We start from the raw sequence: 14,660 nt of genomic DNA, 5'->3' as shown, positions 1-14,660 counted from the left end.
CTCGAGGGTCTTTATTAAGAAAGGATGCTGTATTTTGTCAAATGCTTTTTCTGCATCAATTGACAGGATCATATGGTTCTTATCTTTTCTTTTATTAATGTGATGCATCACGTTGATTGATTTGCCAATGTTGAACCAGCCCTGCAGCCCAGGAATGAATCCCACTTGATCATGGTAAATAATTCTTTTTATATGCTGTTGAATTCGATTTGCTAGTCTCTTATTGAGCATTTTTGCATCCATATTCAACAGGGATATTGGCCTGTAGTTCTCTTTTTTTGTTGGGTCTCTGTCTGGTTTAGGAATCAAAGTAATGCTGGCTTCATAGAATGAGTCTGAAAGTTTTCCTTCCCTTTCTATTTTTTGGAAAAGCTTGAGAAGGCTAGGTATTATCTCTGCTTTAAGTATCTGGTAGTATTCCCCAGGGAAGCCATCTAGTCCTGGACTCTTATTTGTTGGGAGATTTTTGATAACTGATTCCATTTCTCGCTGGTTATGGGTATGTTCAAGTTTTCTATTTCTTCCTGTTTGAGTTTGGAAGTGTGTGGGTGTTTAGGAATTTGTCCATCTCTTTCAGGTTGTCCAGTTTGTTGGCATTTAATTTTTCATAGTATTCCCTGATAATTGCTTGCATTTCTGAGGGATTGGTTGTAATAATTACATTTTCATTCATGATTTTATCTATTTGGGTCATCTCCCTTTTCTTTTTGAGAAGCCTGGCTAGAGGTTTATCTATTTTACTTATTTTTTCAAAAAAACCAACTCTTGGGTCTCCAGCGCTGCCGCCGCCAGAGTCAGAGCTAGAGCCCGTGCAGGCTGAGCTGCTGAGGCAAGATGGTGGACTATAGCTTGTGGGACCACATAGAGGTGTCTGACGATGAGGACGAGACGCACCCCAAAATCGACACGGCCAGTCTCTTTTGCTGGCAGCACCAGGCCCGGGTGGAGTGCATGGAGCAGTTCCGGAAGGAGGAGGAGGAGCTGGAGAGGGGCTGCCGCCAGTGCAGGCGCAAGGTGGCCGAGTGCCAGTGGAGGCTGAAGAAGCTGGAGGCCGCGGAGGGCGAGGGTAGCAAGGCGGGGCTAGAGCGGCTGCAGGCTGAGGCTCAGCAGCTGCGCAAGGAGGAGCGGAGCTGGGAGCAGAAGCCGGAGGAGATGCGCAAGAAGGAGAAGAGCATGCCCTGGAACGTGGACACACTCAGCAAGGATGGCTTCAGCAAGAGCATGGTCAATACCAAGCCAAAGCAGACGGAGGAGTAGTCAGAGGAAGTGAGGGAGCAGAAACACAAAACGTTCATGGAGAAGTATGAGAAACAGATCAAGCACTTTGGCATGCTCCGTCACTGGGAGGACAGCCAGAAGTACCTGTCGGACAATGTCCATCTGGTGTGCGAGGAGACCGCCAACTACCTTGTCATCTCGTGCATTGACCTAGAGGTGGAGGAGAAATGTGCACTCATGGAGCAGGTGGCCCACCAGACCATCGTCATACAGTTCATCCTGGAGCTGGCTAAGAGCCTGAAGATGGATCCCTGTGCCTGCTTCCGGCAGTTCTTCACCAAGATCAAGACAGCCGACCGCCAGTACATGGAGGGCTTCAACGACGAACTGGAGGCCTTCAAGGAGCGCGTGCGGCGCGGCGCCAAGCTGCGCATGGAGAAGGCCATGAAGGAATAGGAGGAGGAGCAGCGCCAGAAGTGGCTCGGCCGGTGGTTTGGACCCCGTGGTCTACGAGTCTCTCTCTGAGGAACTACAGAAATGCTTCGACGTGAAAGATGTGCAGATGCTTCAAGACGCCATCAGCAAGATGGAACACACTGATGCTAAGTACCACATGCAGCGCTGCATCGACTCTGGCCTCTGGGTCCCCAACTCCAAGTCCAGCGAGGCCAAGGAGAGGGAGGAGACAGGCCCCGGGGACCCCTTGCTGGAAGCTGGCCCCAAGCCAGGCGACAAGAAGGATGTCAGCGAGTGACTCGCCCCTGCTGCCGCCTGCCTGCCCGCAGGCCCCTGTGTGCCCCTTTTCAGAAAACAAAAATAGATCCCTCTCCCCAGCTCCTGGCTTCCTCCACTTTCGCTGTTCCCGCCTGGGTCAGGGAGAGAGCTGCCCCCATCCCACTGCCCCCACCTCAGTGCTCATCCAAGTCTCTGCTTTGAGTCAAGGGGCTTCACTGCCTGCAGGCCACCCCCCCACACACACCCCACCCATCAGCATTATGCCAAAGGCCGGAGGGTCCAGGGAGGGGTGGAAGTCGCTAGGCTGGTCCGTGGGGTGTGGGGAGGGTCGCCAGCCCAGAGGTCTGCTCCAGTCACTATGGGCTCTGTTTTCACTGTTCATCCGCTCTCGAGTCTTCTATATGGTAAACAGCAAGATTTCAGAGCTCAAAAACAAACAAACAAAAAACCAACTCTTGGTTTCATTGTTCAGCTCTACAGTTTTTTTAGATTCTATATTATTTATTTCTGCTCTGATCTTTATTATTCTCTTCTTCTGCTGGGTTTGGGGTGTCTTTGCTGTCCTGCTTCTAGTTCCTTTAGGTGTGCTGTTAGATTTTGTATTTGGGATTTTTCTTGTTTCTTGAGATAGGCCTGGATTGCAATGTATTTTCCTCTCAGGACTGCCTTTTCTGCATCCCAAAGCATTTGGATTGTTGTATTTTCATTTTCATTTGTTTCCATATATTTTTAATTTCTTCTTTAATTGCCTGGTTGACCCATTCATTCTTTAGTAGGGTGTTCTTTAACCTCCATGCTTTTGGAGATTTTCCAGACTTTTTCCTGTGGTTGATTTCAAGTTGTGGTCTGAAGGTGTGCATGGTATGATCTCAATTCTTGTATACTTATGAAGGGCTGTTTTGTGACCCAGTATGTGATCTATCTTGGAGAATGATGGCCAACTAATCTTTGACAAAGCAGGAAAGAATATCCAATGGAAAAAGGACAGTCTCTTTAACAAATGGTGCTGGGAAAACTGGACAGCAACATGCAGAAGAATGAAACTAGACCACCTTCTTACACCATACACAAAAGTAAACTCAAAATGGATGAAGGACCTGAATGTGAGACAGGAAACCATCAAAACCCTAGAGGAGAAAGCAGGAAAAAACCTCTCTGACCTCAGCCACAGCGATTTCTTACTCGACACATCTCCAAAGGCAAGGGAATTAAAAGCAAAGATGAACCATCGGGTTCTCGTGAAGATAAAAAGCCTCTGCACTGCAAAGGAAACAATCAACAAAACTAAAAGGCAACCGACGGAATGGGAAAAGATATTTGCAAATGACATATCGGACAAAGGGCTAGTATCCAAAATCTATAAAGAGCTCACCAAACTCCACACCCAAAAAGCAAATAATCCAGTGAAGAAATAGGCAGAAGACATGAATAGACATGTCTCTAAGGAAGACATCCAGATGGCCAACAGGCACATGAAAAGATGCCCAATATCACTCCTCGTGAGGGAAATACAAGTCAAAACCACACTCAGATACCACCTCACGCCAGTCAGAGTGGCTAAAATGAACAAATCAGGAGACTATAGATGCTGGAGAGGATGTGGAGAAATGGGAACCTTCTTGCATTGTTGGTGGGAATGTAAACTGGTGCAACCACTCTGGAAAATGGTGTGGAGGTTCCTCAAAAAATTAAAAATAGAAATACCCTATGACCCAGCAATAGCACTGCTAGGAATTTGCCCAAGGGGATACAGGAGTGCTGATGCATAGGGGCACTTGCACCCCAATGTTTATAGCAGCACTTTCAACAATAGCCGAATTATGGAAAGAGATTAAATCTCCATCAACTGATGAATGGATACAGAAGATGTGGTTTATATATACAATGGAATACTACTTGGCAGTGAGAAAGAATGTAATCTGGATATTTGTAGCAACATGGATGGAAGTGGAGAGTATTATGCTAAGTGAAATAAGTGAGGCAGAGAAAGACAGATACCATATGTTTTCACTCATATGTGGATCCTGAGAAACTTAACAGAAGGGAGGGGAAGGAAAAAAATAAGTTAGAGACGGAGAGCGGCAAACCATAAGAGACTCTTGAATACTGAGAACAAACTGAGGGTTGATGGGGAGTGGGAGGGAGGGGAGGGTGGGTGATGGTCACTGTGGAAAGCTCCTGTTGGGAGGAGCACTGGGGGTTGTATGGAAACCAATTGGACAATAAATTTCATATTAAGGAAAAAAATATATATATATAAAGGAGGCATTTGAACTTGGCCTGACTAGTATTAGAGGGACGACTGTGGGATTTAAGGAAAAGTAGTAAAAATATGAAACTGGATTTGGGGACATACAATTAGGCTATAACTGGTTTCTGGTCAACAATGGAAAAGTAAGATGTTACTGGAATGGTGCTACTTAGGAGACAGAATTTCTTCAAATGCAAGAACTGGCTCAAGGGAAAAGGAGAATTGATGAATCCAAGATATCTTAAAGAATGAACAAAGAGATTCTGAGGAGTTATTAGGTGAATACTTGAAACAGATCTACCACTGAATTGCCCACTTTAAAATGGCTACAGAGGTAACGTGTATTTTATATTTTATAATTAAAAAATGGAGGAATTATGTTTTAGTCTTGAGAATCACATATGGTTCATTTATATCTGAGAAAAATCTAGTATATTGCTGTAGCTCAAAGAACACAAGATTTATTTTTTTATTTTATCATTATTTTTTAAAGTTTCTTTATTTGAGAGAGTAGGAGAGGGGCAGAGAGAGAGAATCCCAAGCAGGCTCCTCACTGTCAGTGGGGAGCCTGATGTGGGGCTTGAACTCATGAACTGTGAGAACAGGACCTAAGCCAAAATCAAGAGTCAGATGCTTAACTGACTGAACCACCCAGGTGCCCCTAGATTTGATTTAAATTTATTAAAATTGATTTAATTTAAAAAATCAAAAAGAATTGACTCTCTCTCTGCCCTCTGCTCACTCGCTCTCTCTCTCTCAAAATAAATTTTAAAAAAGGGAGGGGAAGGTACATGTGTAGCTCAGGTGGTTAAGCATCCAACTCTTGACTTTGGCTCAGGTCATGATCTCATGGTTGGGTTTGTGAGTTTGAACCCTACATGGGGCTCTGTGGTGACTGCGCAGGGCCTGATTGGGATTCTCTCTCTTCCTCTCTTTCTGCCCCTCCCCTGCTCACTTGTGCTCTCTCTCTCTCTCTCTAAAAAGAAAGAAAGAAAGAAAGAAAGAAAGAAAGAAAGAAAGAAAGAAAGAAAGAAAGAAAGAAAGAAGGAAAGAAAGAAAGAAAGAAAAAAAAGAAAGAAAAAGAAGAAAAAGAAAAAACAAAAGACTAAGCAATCTTGGGTCTAATATTTGGTGTGGGATCTTTGGAACACGAACTCTGAAATCAGGAGTACTCATATGTGAAACAAGGTTGATTTGATAAAGAATTTCAACAAAATATATATATTTTTTAAATTTAGGAGTATTATATCTAATCTGGACAGAAACAAAGTTTTTTAAATAGCATTCTATTATACTATCCAATAAACATACAAGCATTCAAAATATTTAGGAAATAGTCTAAGTTATCAGTGAGAAAATAAAATGACCACAATGCTCCCCAAAATTGGCTCACTAGCATTTCATTTCTCTGTATTACACAATGGTTCATAATACAAGCTAGGAAAAATTACTATAGGCTAATTAGCAGTTGACCAATGACTAAAAGAATGTTTTTAATTCACTGTGAATACAAAATAAGCAAGTCAAATCCCTGTGAATTTAAAGCAAATTTAGTTATTGAACGACAGTAGAAAGCACTCAACAAGCATACTTACCAACCCCGAAGAACTTTAAAAGAACATGGCCTGAATGAAGTCAAATCAGAGATTTCTTCTGTAAAATCTACACATTCACCCTGGAACCCTGGTTTACTGAATGCTTTGAGCTAGGAGAACAATAACACAACAATTTAATAGGAAACAACTGTGTGACATTATCACAAAAGCAAATGAAAACCTTTTATTTCCTATATTTATTTTAAAAATTCAGCAAAATATGAGACAGAATTTTATCTATTACCAGTGAATCGAGCTTAAGGGTGATCTGCTCTTTAAACTCCCATTGTTTGTTTCCTTACCCATTTCCAGCAATGTCACCATTTATTTACTATTTTCATCCATCTTTTGCATCAGATTCTGGGCACAGGGTCCCAGAAAAAAATTCTACCTGTAAGATTAAATCAGAATCCTTCCTCCACTAAAATGTGGTCCCTGTCTATTGTGTCAAACAATCATTATCCCTTGTGGTGAGACGACATGCATAAAATAAGAAGCGATGTAGTGTTAAATACGAAGGCAGTTTCAGCTAGTATGAGGGGTGGTTAGTATTAAGTCTTTTCTCTTCCCAAGTCTTGCTGATCCAGTTAATAAAAGGTTGAAGCATGAAGGCATGCCCCTACGTGGGCCTGACAACACAGGAGCAGATGGCAGAGAAAATAATGACAACAAGATTTCTGGAAGATTTACGGTGAACAAAGAAAGACATCCATGTCTTGTATTTTAGCTAAGAGACTTCTGCTTACTGTTAAGAATATCTTAAATGTACAGCTTACTGTTTAATATATAAACACATTTCTACTTCAGTCCTTTTTGTCAAGAAAAATCCATGAAATCTCCAAGTTATTCCCTTCAGACCAGAATACAATAATCTGCAACTCTAGTGGCCTTGAATCTATATAATAGGAAAGAAAAAGTTAATGAGCCCTATAAATATTTCAAAATACATGGGAGCCTTGAAATAACACAGCCCACAGGTTCACCCTGTACTGACAGGCCCGCATTGTAGCTAAAAATGCATCATAATGAGCGCTGGGCAGCATTGTCCTTTTTCCTGCTCACGCTGTATCAAGAACAAGGCTTCTTTGAGCAGTTGATGTTTGCCTCCTTCATCTTCCCAAGAGCCCTCTTAGAGGCTGATGGCCTCTGAGTTCTGTGCAACTGTGTCTTGACTGTCTTCTTCTGCTCTGACATCAAAGACCAGCGAAAACCAGGGAGGTGGGGGAACGGATTCCCCTGGACCATCCGTGGCTTTCACAATATAACTTCCTATCGTGAAACCAGTCTGCATTTGGAGCATTAAAACACCAGCTACTCCCTGCCTTAAGGAAGTTTCTATCATGATCCTTCTAGTGGATACAGAGGGTAGTAAGAAAAATGAAGTCCAGAATGAGACAGACCTGTGCAACAATTTCTCATGTAAGCACAATTTTATGTGTCCGGGGAAACTGCCGGTAATTTCCTTGATAAGAACACACATTTTGGTTAGTTTATACGCTACATGTTTTAACTTAAAGGCTTATAAAAACATTAGATTGAGAAGTATACCACAATTTAACTTCCAAAAATGTATAGTAATTTTTTCTATATGCAAGTATTATTTTAATCCATGATAAGAGTTGGAAAAGCCACATGCAAACAGAGGTCACGGCTGTCTTGTTCACTGTGCAAATACCCGGTTTTTATACTGCTGAGCTTAAGATTTATACTTCAGTTTATCACCATGAAGCCACGAAATCCCAGACAAGTGACAGTGCAAGCTAAACATATTTCAGATGGTCTATGTTGTAGCCAACTCTAGTGTTTAATCTGTCTTCATAAGCAGAAGCATTAATTAAAATACACATAGACACACACACTTGCCATCAAGTACCTTTTTGATTCGATGGGTTAGAATGTTCTTTGCCCAAATAAACAAACAAAATAAGCAGGCTTAATGCCAATCTGAGCTTATTTTATTTTTACACTCAAAGTAAGATGTCATATGGTTCACCCAAAATTTGTCCAGCCCCAGAAAAGTAATGCCTCACTCTGATGACCTTATGAATGCCTCAACAGAACATTCTCATGAAAATGTTCTGAGATTGGTCCATACAGAAACCAATTCTGTGATTATTAATTATAATTAAATTGTGGTTTCTACTCTTAGTGAAATTAAGTAACAGGACCTTGGTAAAATTAAGTCCTCGGAAAAGCCAGGTGGATAAATCACTATTTTGGTTTCCTTTCCAGATAAATGGAGAATGTACAAAGTAACTCAGATAAGATGCTTAGAATCAAGGCAAAAATCTAAACAAGAGATGAGTTTATTTCAAACTAAACCTGTGCCATTTAGGTATGGCTCAATCCCTACCAGCCTCCCAAATGGAACTGTATGGATGCAAAAAAAAAAAAAAAAAAAAAAAAAAAAAAGACCGCATACCACAGTTTTGCAGTGCAAACTGCCTTTTCACACACATTATCATACCTCTTTAGAACTACTCTATCAGACAGAAACTATCATTACTTTATGATGAACTTTTTGCAGAAATATTTTTTTATTATGTACTTTTCATTTGTGATATATGTGAATAAATGTAATAGGTCTTTAATATGACAAATTAAGAACTCAAAATTTTATTTATTGACCAAACACATAAGTTGGGCTCAATTTATTTCACACTATCAGAATAATTTTTTCATTGTAACTTCATTTATTCCAATGCTAAAACAATTTTTATGAGAAACTTTCTATCCTACCTAAATAAGACCTTGTGCAGCCTTATGGACCTCCTTTACACAAACATGTTCATTATTAAACAAAGAACAGTCTTGTTTCTATTTGTTTCTATTCTACTATTACATCACACTGTCTCCTACTGTCCTGTTTTGTACTCCTCACATCAAATGTTTACTACACAATAATTTTATTTCCCTGATTACTCGTAAAGGGTTTTCTTTACTTAGATAATTAGCTCTTCCTGAGTATTTCTGGTCTTTGGATTCTGTAAAAATGATCTGGTTGTAGCACCATGAAGAAGTGTTTCCCTCTGGTACCCTTGAATCTTACTAGCCTAAAGCTGTCACTTTCCTGTCCCCCATACAGGATAACAGTAACCCCAACTGTTAAAGATGCTGTGATCACTCTAAAATTCAATGTGGCCAAACTATCCAATACAAGAAAATATCTAGAGTTGCTTTTTCTCAGATAGAATCATATATAAAATGGAACAGAGGCTCAAAATTTAAAGAAATCAAAACTTCTACTAATAATATTTGCAAATGCACTTGAAAAAGATTCTAGGAAGAAAAAAAGGTCCTCAGTTGTATCAAAGGGAATAACTGTTTAGAATTTCTAGAGAATGGTGCCTGACTATACCACTTTGAAAGCTAAACTCACTTTTATAAGATTTAATCTAGTGAGATGTCTGATGTTCTGCTAAGACAAAGAGGTGATGAAATTATGAACATAATTCATATTCTGTTTTTATTTGGGGAAAAAAATGAAAAAATTAAATGCCAGCTGGTATTATGAAGAACTATATAATGATGCTGTACATTTTGAGTTGGCAATTAGACTTAGTGATTGATCTTCAGCCATAGGTAAAATAATAATCTTCTGCATTAAAGGAGGTGTTCTGGGTCTCAAATAAAACAGATCTCATCATAATATGGTAACACATCAGAACTAATATATTTATTAGAGGAACATCATGATGTGTATTTATCTCTGTATACATACATATTCTGGCTTTTCCCTTCTTAGGTTGCTTGAGGTTCCCTTTAAAATCACCAGCACAAAAAAAGAAAAAAAAAATTCTTCTTTGACTTCAACTCTGAGATGTCATTTCCTTATTCCTCAGCGAAAATAACATCTGAAATAGTCAATCTGACTATCACAGCTATTTGTGAAGAAGAAAATACTTTCTAGTTACTGAATGGAACCAGAGTGTCAGCCAAGATCCTTTCCCCTAAGTAAAAACAAGCAAAACATTCCGAAAATGTGGTCCAATAGAAATAATAAGAGCTTTGATACTGGGTAAACTAAGGAGGCTTTGTCTTCTTCACGTTACTAAATACTCAGCTATCATATACCTGTCAGAAACACTTATTTCACAAGGCTATGGCTGAGCCATATCCAGAAATATGAAGTGGGGCTCATTTCACTGGGTGTTTCCTGCTGCTTCCTTTCTCTTCAAGTTGGACTGGAAATACTATAAAGAAAATCCTCGGAGCAATCTGCTCCAAACAAGGAAGTCCATAAAAAAGAACAGGAATGTAGGAGGGAAAAACAGCACTTAAAAGAATGTGACTTTTATCTGCACTTAAAAACTTAGAAAATGTGCAGTTTGGAATTATCTCTGTTTAACTCTTTAACTACTCATGTTGATTCCTGTACAAGTGCTTTAAAAGTCTGCTGTTGGAGTTTTCAAAGATTCAAAATACAGATCTGGCAGGAAGTGTCTCTGAATCAACAACTCAATTATATTCAAAAAGGAAATGTTCCCAATAGGACTTGAACTAATCAGAAAATAAGAAAACCTGAAAACATACTGTTAACAGAAACATGGTTACAACGAAGTTGACTTGAAATACATAAACACTGGCAAGAACATGAAAAACATACACACTCAGAGAAAAAGATTTAGCTTCATCTAAAGCCAGCAAATGTCCAGTATTTAAGCTTAATCACTCAAATGGCTTCTTTTCCCAAATCTGTTATTTAAAGTGAGACAGAGGAAGGAAGCAATGTCTCTTATCCCCTCTCCCTTCTATGGATGTACTGATTATACCACAGGTCTTACTCTGAGGTAAAATCCTGAAAATGTGGTTTGAGTGGAGTCAGATACTAAAAAATGCCTATTTTGTTATTTCTAGCTGTGTGAAATGACACTTAAATTCCAAATCTTGGCTTTCTCATCAATAACTGGGATTAATTTTGACCTTACAGAGTTATCACAAGCACAAATTAAGCATAATTTGTAGCCCTCAATGGATCGTAAACAAACGTTAGGCTCCAGAGTACTGTTCAATCCTTCAATCCATGAACACACTAGAAATAAACAAGCAGGGCTGCAACTTTGCTAGCACTTTTAGGAAATATGTGATTTAGGTATTAGAAATACATTTACATAATAAGCATGCCAAGACAGCCATTTTTCCACGTTAAGTTTGCTCCTCCAAACACAGGATAACATACTGTGCTGAATAAGAATGTGACACTGAATGGGGGCACCTAGGTGGTTCAGTTGGTTAAAGCATCAGACTCTAGATTTCGGGGTCAGGTCATGATCTCATGGTTTGTGAGATCCAGCCCTGTGTCAGGCTCTGTGCTTGCAGTGCCCGGGCCTGCTTGGGATTTCTCTCTCCCTCAATCTCTGCCCTTCCCTCATTTGACCATGTGTACATGCACACTCTCTCAAAATAAATATATAAACTTAAAAAAAAAAACATGACATTGAAAAATGAACGGGCAATAGGAAAAGAGTGGCAGAGATTCAAAATGACCCCAAAGAGGTCAGAGTTAAAGCTCTATGAGGAGAAACCAAAAGGAAATATGGGAAGTCCAGGCCAATGCAACCAGTAACGAAGAGGGACACTCTTCTGCCTGTGGGTACCAAGTACGATATAAACTGTCCTGTCATATAGACATAAGAAATTTATCTGAGGGAAACAAAGAATTGAGATATTGAGACAAAGGGCACAAATGTTTTTAGTAAATAAAAAAATTTTCAAACATACCAAATGGGGAGGCTCATTTATTCCAAGTGGTTCCTGAAACATATATTAAAACATTTTAAAAATTGTAATCATATAATCTTACTTATCTTTTCGAAAAGTTTGAAAATACCATTTGAAAAATGAAAAAAAAAAGTAATTTACTAGATTTCTTGAACTAGTTATGACCTTCAAATAACTGAATTATCTTGATTTTAGTACTCATTACTAATTCCTTTTGAGTAATGTAGCTGGGAAAAAATATGTGCCTCAATGTCCATCAAACAGAGTCTGAGCTTCCTGTCATTACCTTTCCCACCACTATTTCATGGGCACCCTTCTTGTTGTGTGTTGTTACGCACAGAACACTCTTTCCTAACCACACTCTTTCCTAACATCATGATTTTGTACATGAGATTATTCCCTCTTTGAGGACTGCTTTTTCTGCCCCACGTCATCGTGTGACTAAACTGCTTTTAACCCTAAAGATATCACTCAACACAACCTCTTCTTGAGAAGAGGCCTGCTGCCCAACTCCCAGGCTCTGAGTGCTCCTTCACAGGTTCCCCCGCACTGCCTACACACCTCACCTCCTCACTCATTACACTACAATCAGTCATCTATATATCAATCTCCTCAAAGAGACTGAGACCCATCAGGGCGATCCTATTCATCTTTTATCTCCAGTGATCAGTAGTGTCTGGCATATGAAGCACCAAATAACCACTGTTAAATGAATGAAGTGATCAAATTACAGGCATCTCATTGATGTGTTGATACCACCTACTATCAGCTCCCTAAAGAATCTAAAGCAATTAATATGCTATTTTGTTTTCTCTGTATATTCACATAACATAATCCAGCAGTTTCACATTTAAAAAGCCTATTCTACATGTCCAGCTGTACACTGTTACATGCTCTAGAATTGGTTATGGTCGTAGCTGACTCACCAGTTGGATAGGTCGTATGGACATGATTATATTATTTGATCCTCCCCAGTCAAAAAAGCATTTGTATTTTCCTTTCTCTAAAATGTACTGTTCTCCACAAAAGAACTTCTGCTGGTAGGCAACCCATCTAGCAGGAAAAAAAAAGAAAAAGAACAGAGATGATACAGAATCGAGCAAACAAACCAACAATTTTAAAACCAAAGAACCTCTCAAAGTTCTCAGAATGGGAGAAAACTTACACGCCACTTTTAACGTGAATGGATCTGGTTTCACTGCCAAAGCCGATTTCTTCCAAGTCAGAAATTTCCTGATTTGTAATGTCAATAAACTTCCCACTTTCTAGGTCAGATTCAAAGAGTGTGATAGAGGATTCTATAAAATTCTAAAAAGAGGAAGAAGAAAGTTAAAGAGAGCATAAGGATTTTGTTCTATAGATTGTTGTACCTTTGCACAATTTTCATACTTGGGATTTCACACACATAACTCCAGGAGGAATTTTAAATGTGACTGGAAACAATTTTGATAGTTATTACTTTTAAAGCTTAAAGAAAAAAATAAATCCCAATTTACTTTAATCAGGAAATCAACATTGTTATATAAGTGGAAATTAATCAAGAGTTGGTAAATGGCTGGGACTTACGGGCTATTATATGTTACACTACTTATAAAGGAAACCAAAGTTTCACTTGTGCCTCAAAAGTGAAGCCACAACATGGAGCCAAGAGTAAATACAAAATGTACAGTGGGCATTTTGTGGGAGAAGATTTTATAAGCTTAAATGTAAAAGAAAAAATGAAATTTCCTTGACCATAGATTAAAAAAGTTAAAATGAGAGGAAAATTTTGAAGTTTTTATAGATAATATATTTACAACAAAAATATCAGAAAAATTTTAAGATCCAAGTTGATAAATCCACGAAGGACACAGACAATTCACAAAAAAGATTGGCATTAAAAACAAATATGCAAAAGTCCAATTTCACCAGTAAAAATTAAGAAATTCAAATTAAAATCCTTAGATACAATTTTCATTTTTTAAAATAAGGAGGTTGTAAAAATCCAGTTTTATCTGGAAACATTCCTGGTAAAAAAATAAATTGGATGGGGGCACCTGGGTGGCTCACTTGGTTACACATCTGACTTTGGCCCTGGTCATAATCTTGTTGTTCTTGAGGTCAAGCCCCAGGTTGGGCTCTGTGCTGACAACTCAGAGCCTGGAGCCTGCTTCTGATTCTGTGTCTCCCTCTCTCTGCCCCTTACCTGCTTGTGCTCTCTGTTTCTCAAAAAATGAATAAATGTAAAAAAAATATATAAATTGGATAGCAATTTTAGAAAATTATTTATTTATTTATTTATTTATTTATTTATTTATTTATTTATTTATTTATGGAGACTCTGGCACTTAATACTAAAAGAAACTATTTTCTGTAATATTTTTATTTATTAATTTATATATATAATTTATTGTCAAATCGGTTTCCATACAACACCCAGTGCTCATCCCAACAGGTGCCCTACTCAATGCCCATCACCCACTTTCCCCTCTCCCCCACCCCCCGTCAACCCTCAGTTTGTTCTCAGTATTCAAGTGTCTCTTATCATTTGCCTCCTTCCCTCTGTAACTTCTTTTTTTTCCCCTCTTCCCTTCCCCCCCCGCCCTCTATTAAGTTTCTCAGGATCTACATAAGAGTGAAACAAATGGTATTTGTCTTTCTCTGCCTGACTTATTTCACTTAGCATAATACTCTCCACTTCCATCCACATTGCTACAAAAAGCCAGATTTCATTCTTTCTCATTGCCAAGTAGTATTCCATCGTATATATAAACCACATCTTCTTTATCCATTCATCAGTTGATGGACATTTAGTCTCTTTCTATAATTTGGCTATTGTTGAAAGTGCTGCTATAAACATTGGGGTGCAAGTGCCCCTATGCATCAGCACTCCTGTATCCCTTGGGCAAATTCCTAGCAGTGCTATTGCTGGGTCATAGGGTATTTCTATTTTTAATTTTTTGAGGAACCTCCACACCGTTTTCCAGAGTGGCTGCACCAGTTTACATTCCCACCAACAGCACAAGAGGGTTCCCATTTCTCCATGTCCTCGCCAGCACCTATAGTCTCCTGATTTGTTCATTTTAGCCACTCTGACTGGTGTGAGGTGGTATCTGAGTGTGGTTTTGATTTATATTTCCCTCATGAGGAGTGATGTTGGG

The 14,660-nt window shown here is 39.1% G+C and overlaps 1 protein-coding gene and 1 pseudogene across 3 annotated transcripts in view; one reads left to right on the top strand and one right to left on the bottom strand.

Annotated features, from left to right (window-relative positions):
- CRYBG3 (crystallin beta-gamma domain containing 3) overlaps nt 1-14,660 on the bottom strand; it is a 129,786-nt gene that overhangs the window by 27,398 nt on the left and 87,728 nt on the right. For all 3 annotated transcript variants that reach the window (XM_045501726.1, XM_045501728.1, XM_045501727.1), the window contains 4 exons: nt 12,686-12,828; nt 12,447-12,573; nt 11,521-11,553; nt 5,800-5,909 (listed from right to left, as the gene is read on the bottom strand). In XM_045501726.1, coding sequence (XP_045357682.1) covers nt 5,800-5,909; nt 11,521-11,553; nt 12,447-12,573; nt 12,686-12,828 — 413 coding nt within the window. The remainder of the gene's footprint in view (nt 1-5,799; nt 5,910-11,520; nt 11,554-12,446; nt 12,574-12,685; nt 12,829-14,660) is intronic.
- Nucleotides 707-2,367, top strand: LOC123610769 (annotated as a pseudogene).

The sequence above is a fragment of the Leopardus geoffroyi genome, chromosome C2, assembly GCF_018350155.1.
Source record: "Leopardus geoffroyi isolate Oge1 chromosome C2, O.geoffroyi_Oge1_pat1.0, whole genome shotgun sequence".
Classification (NCBI taxonomy): domain Eukaryota; kingdom Metazoa; phylum Chordata; class Mammalia; order Carnivora; family Felidae; genus Leopardus; species Leopardus geoffroyi.
Note: the sequence above shows the minus strand (reverse complement) of the source record. Positions and strands in the feature narration are given on the sequence as shown.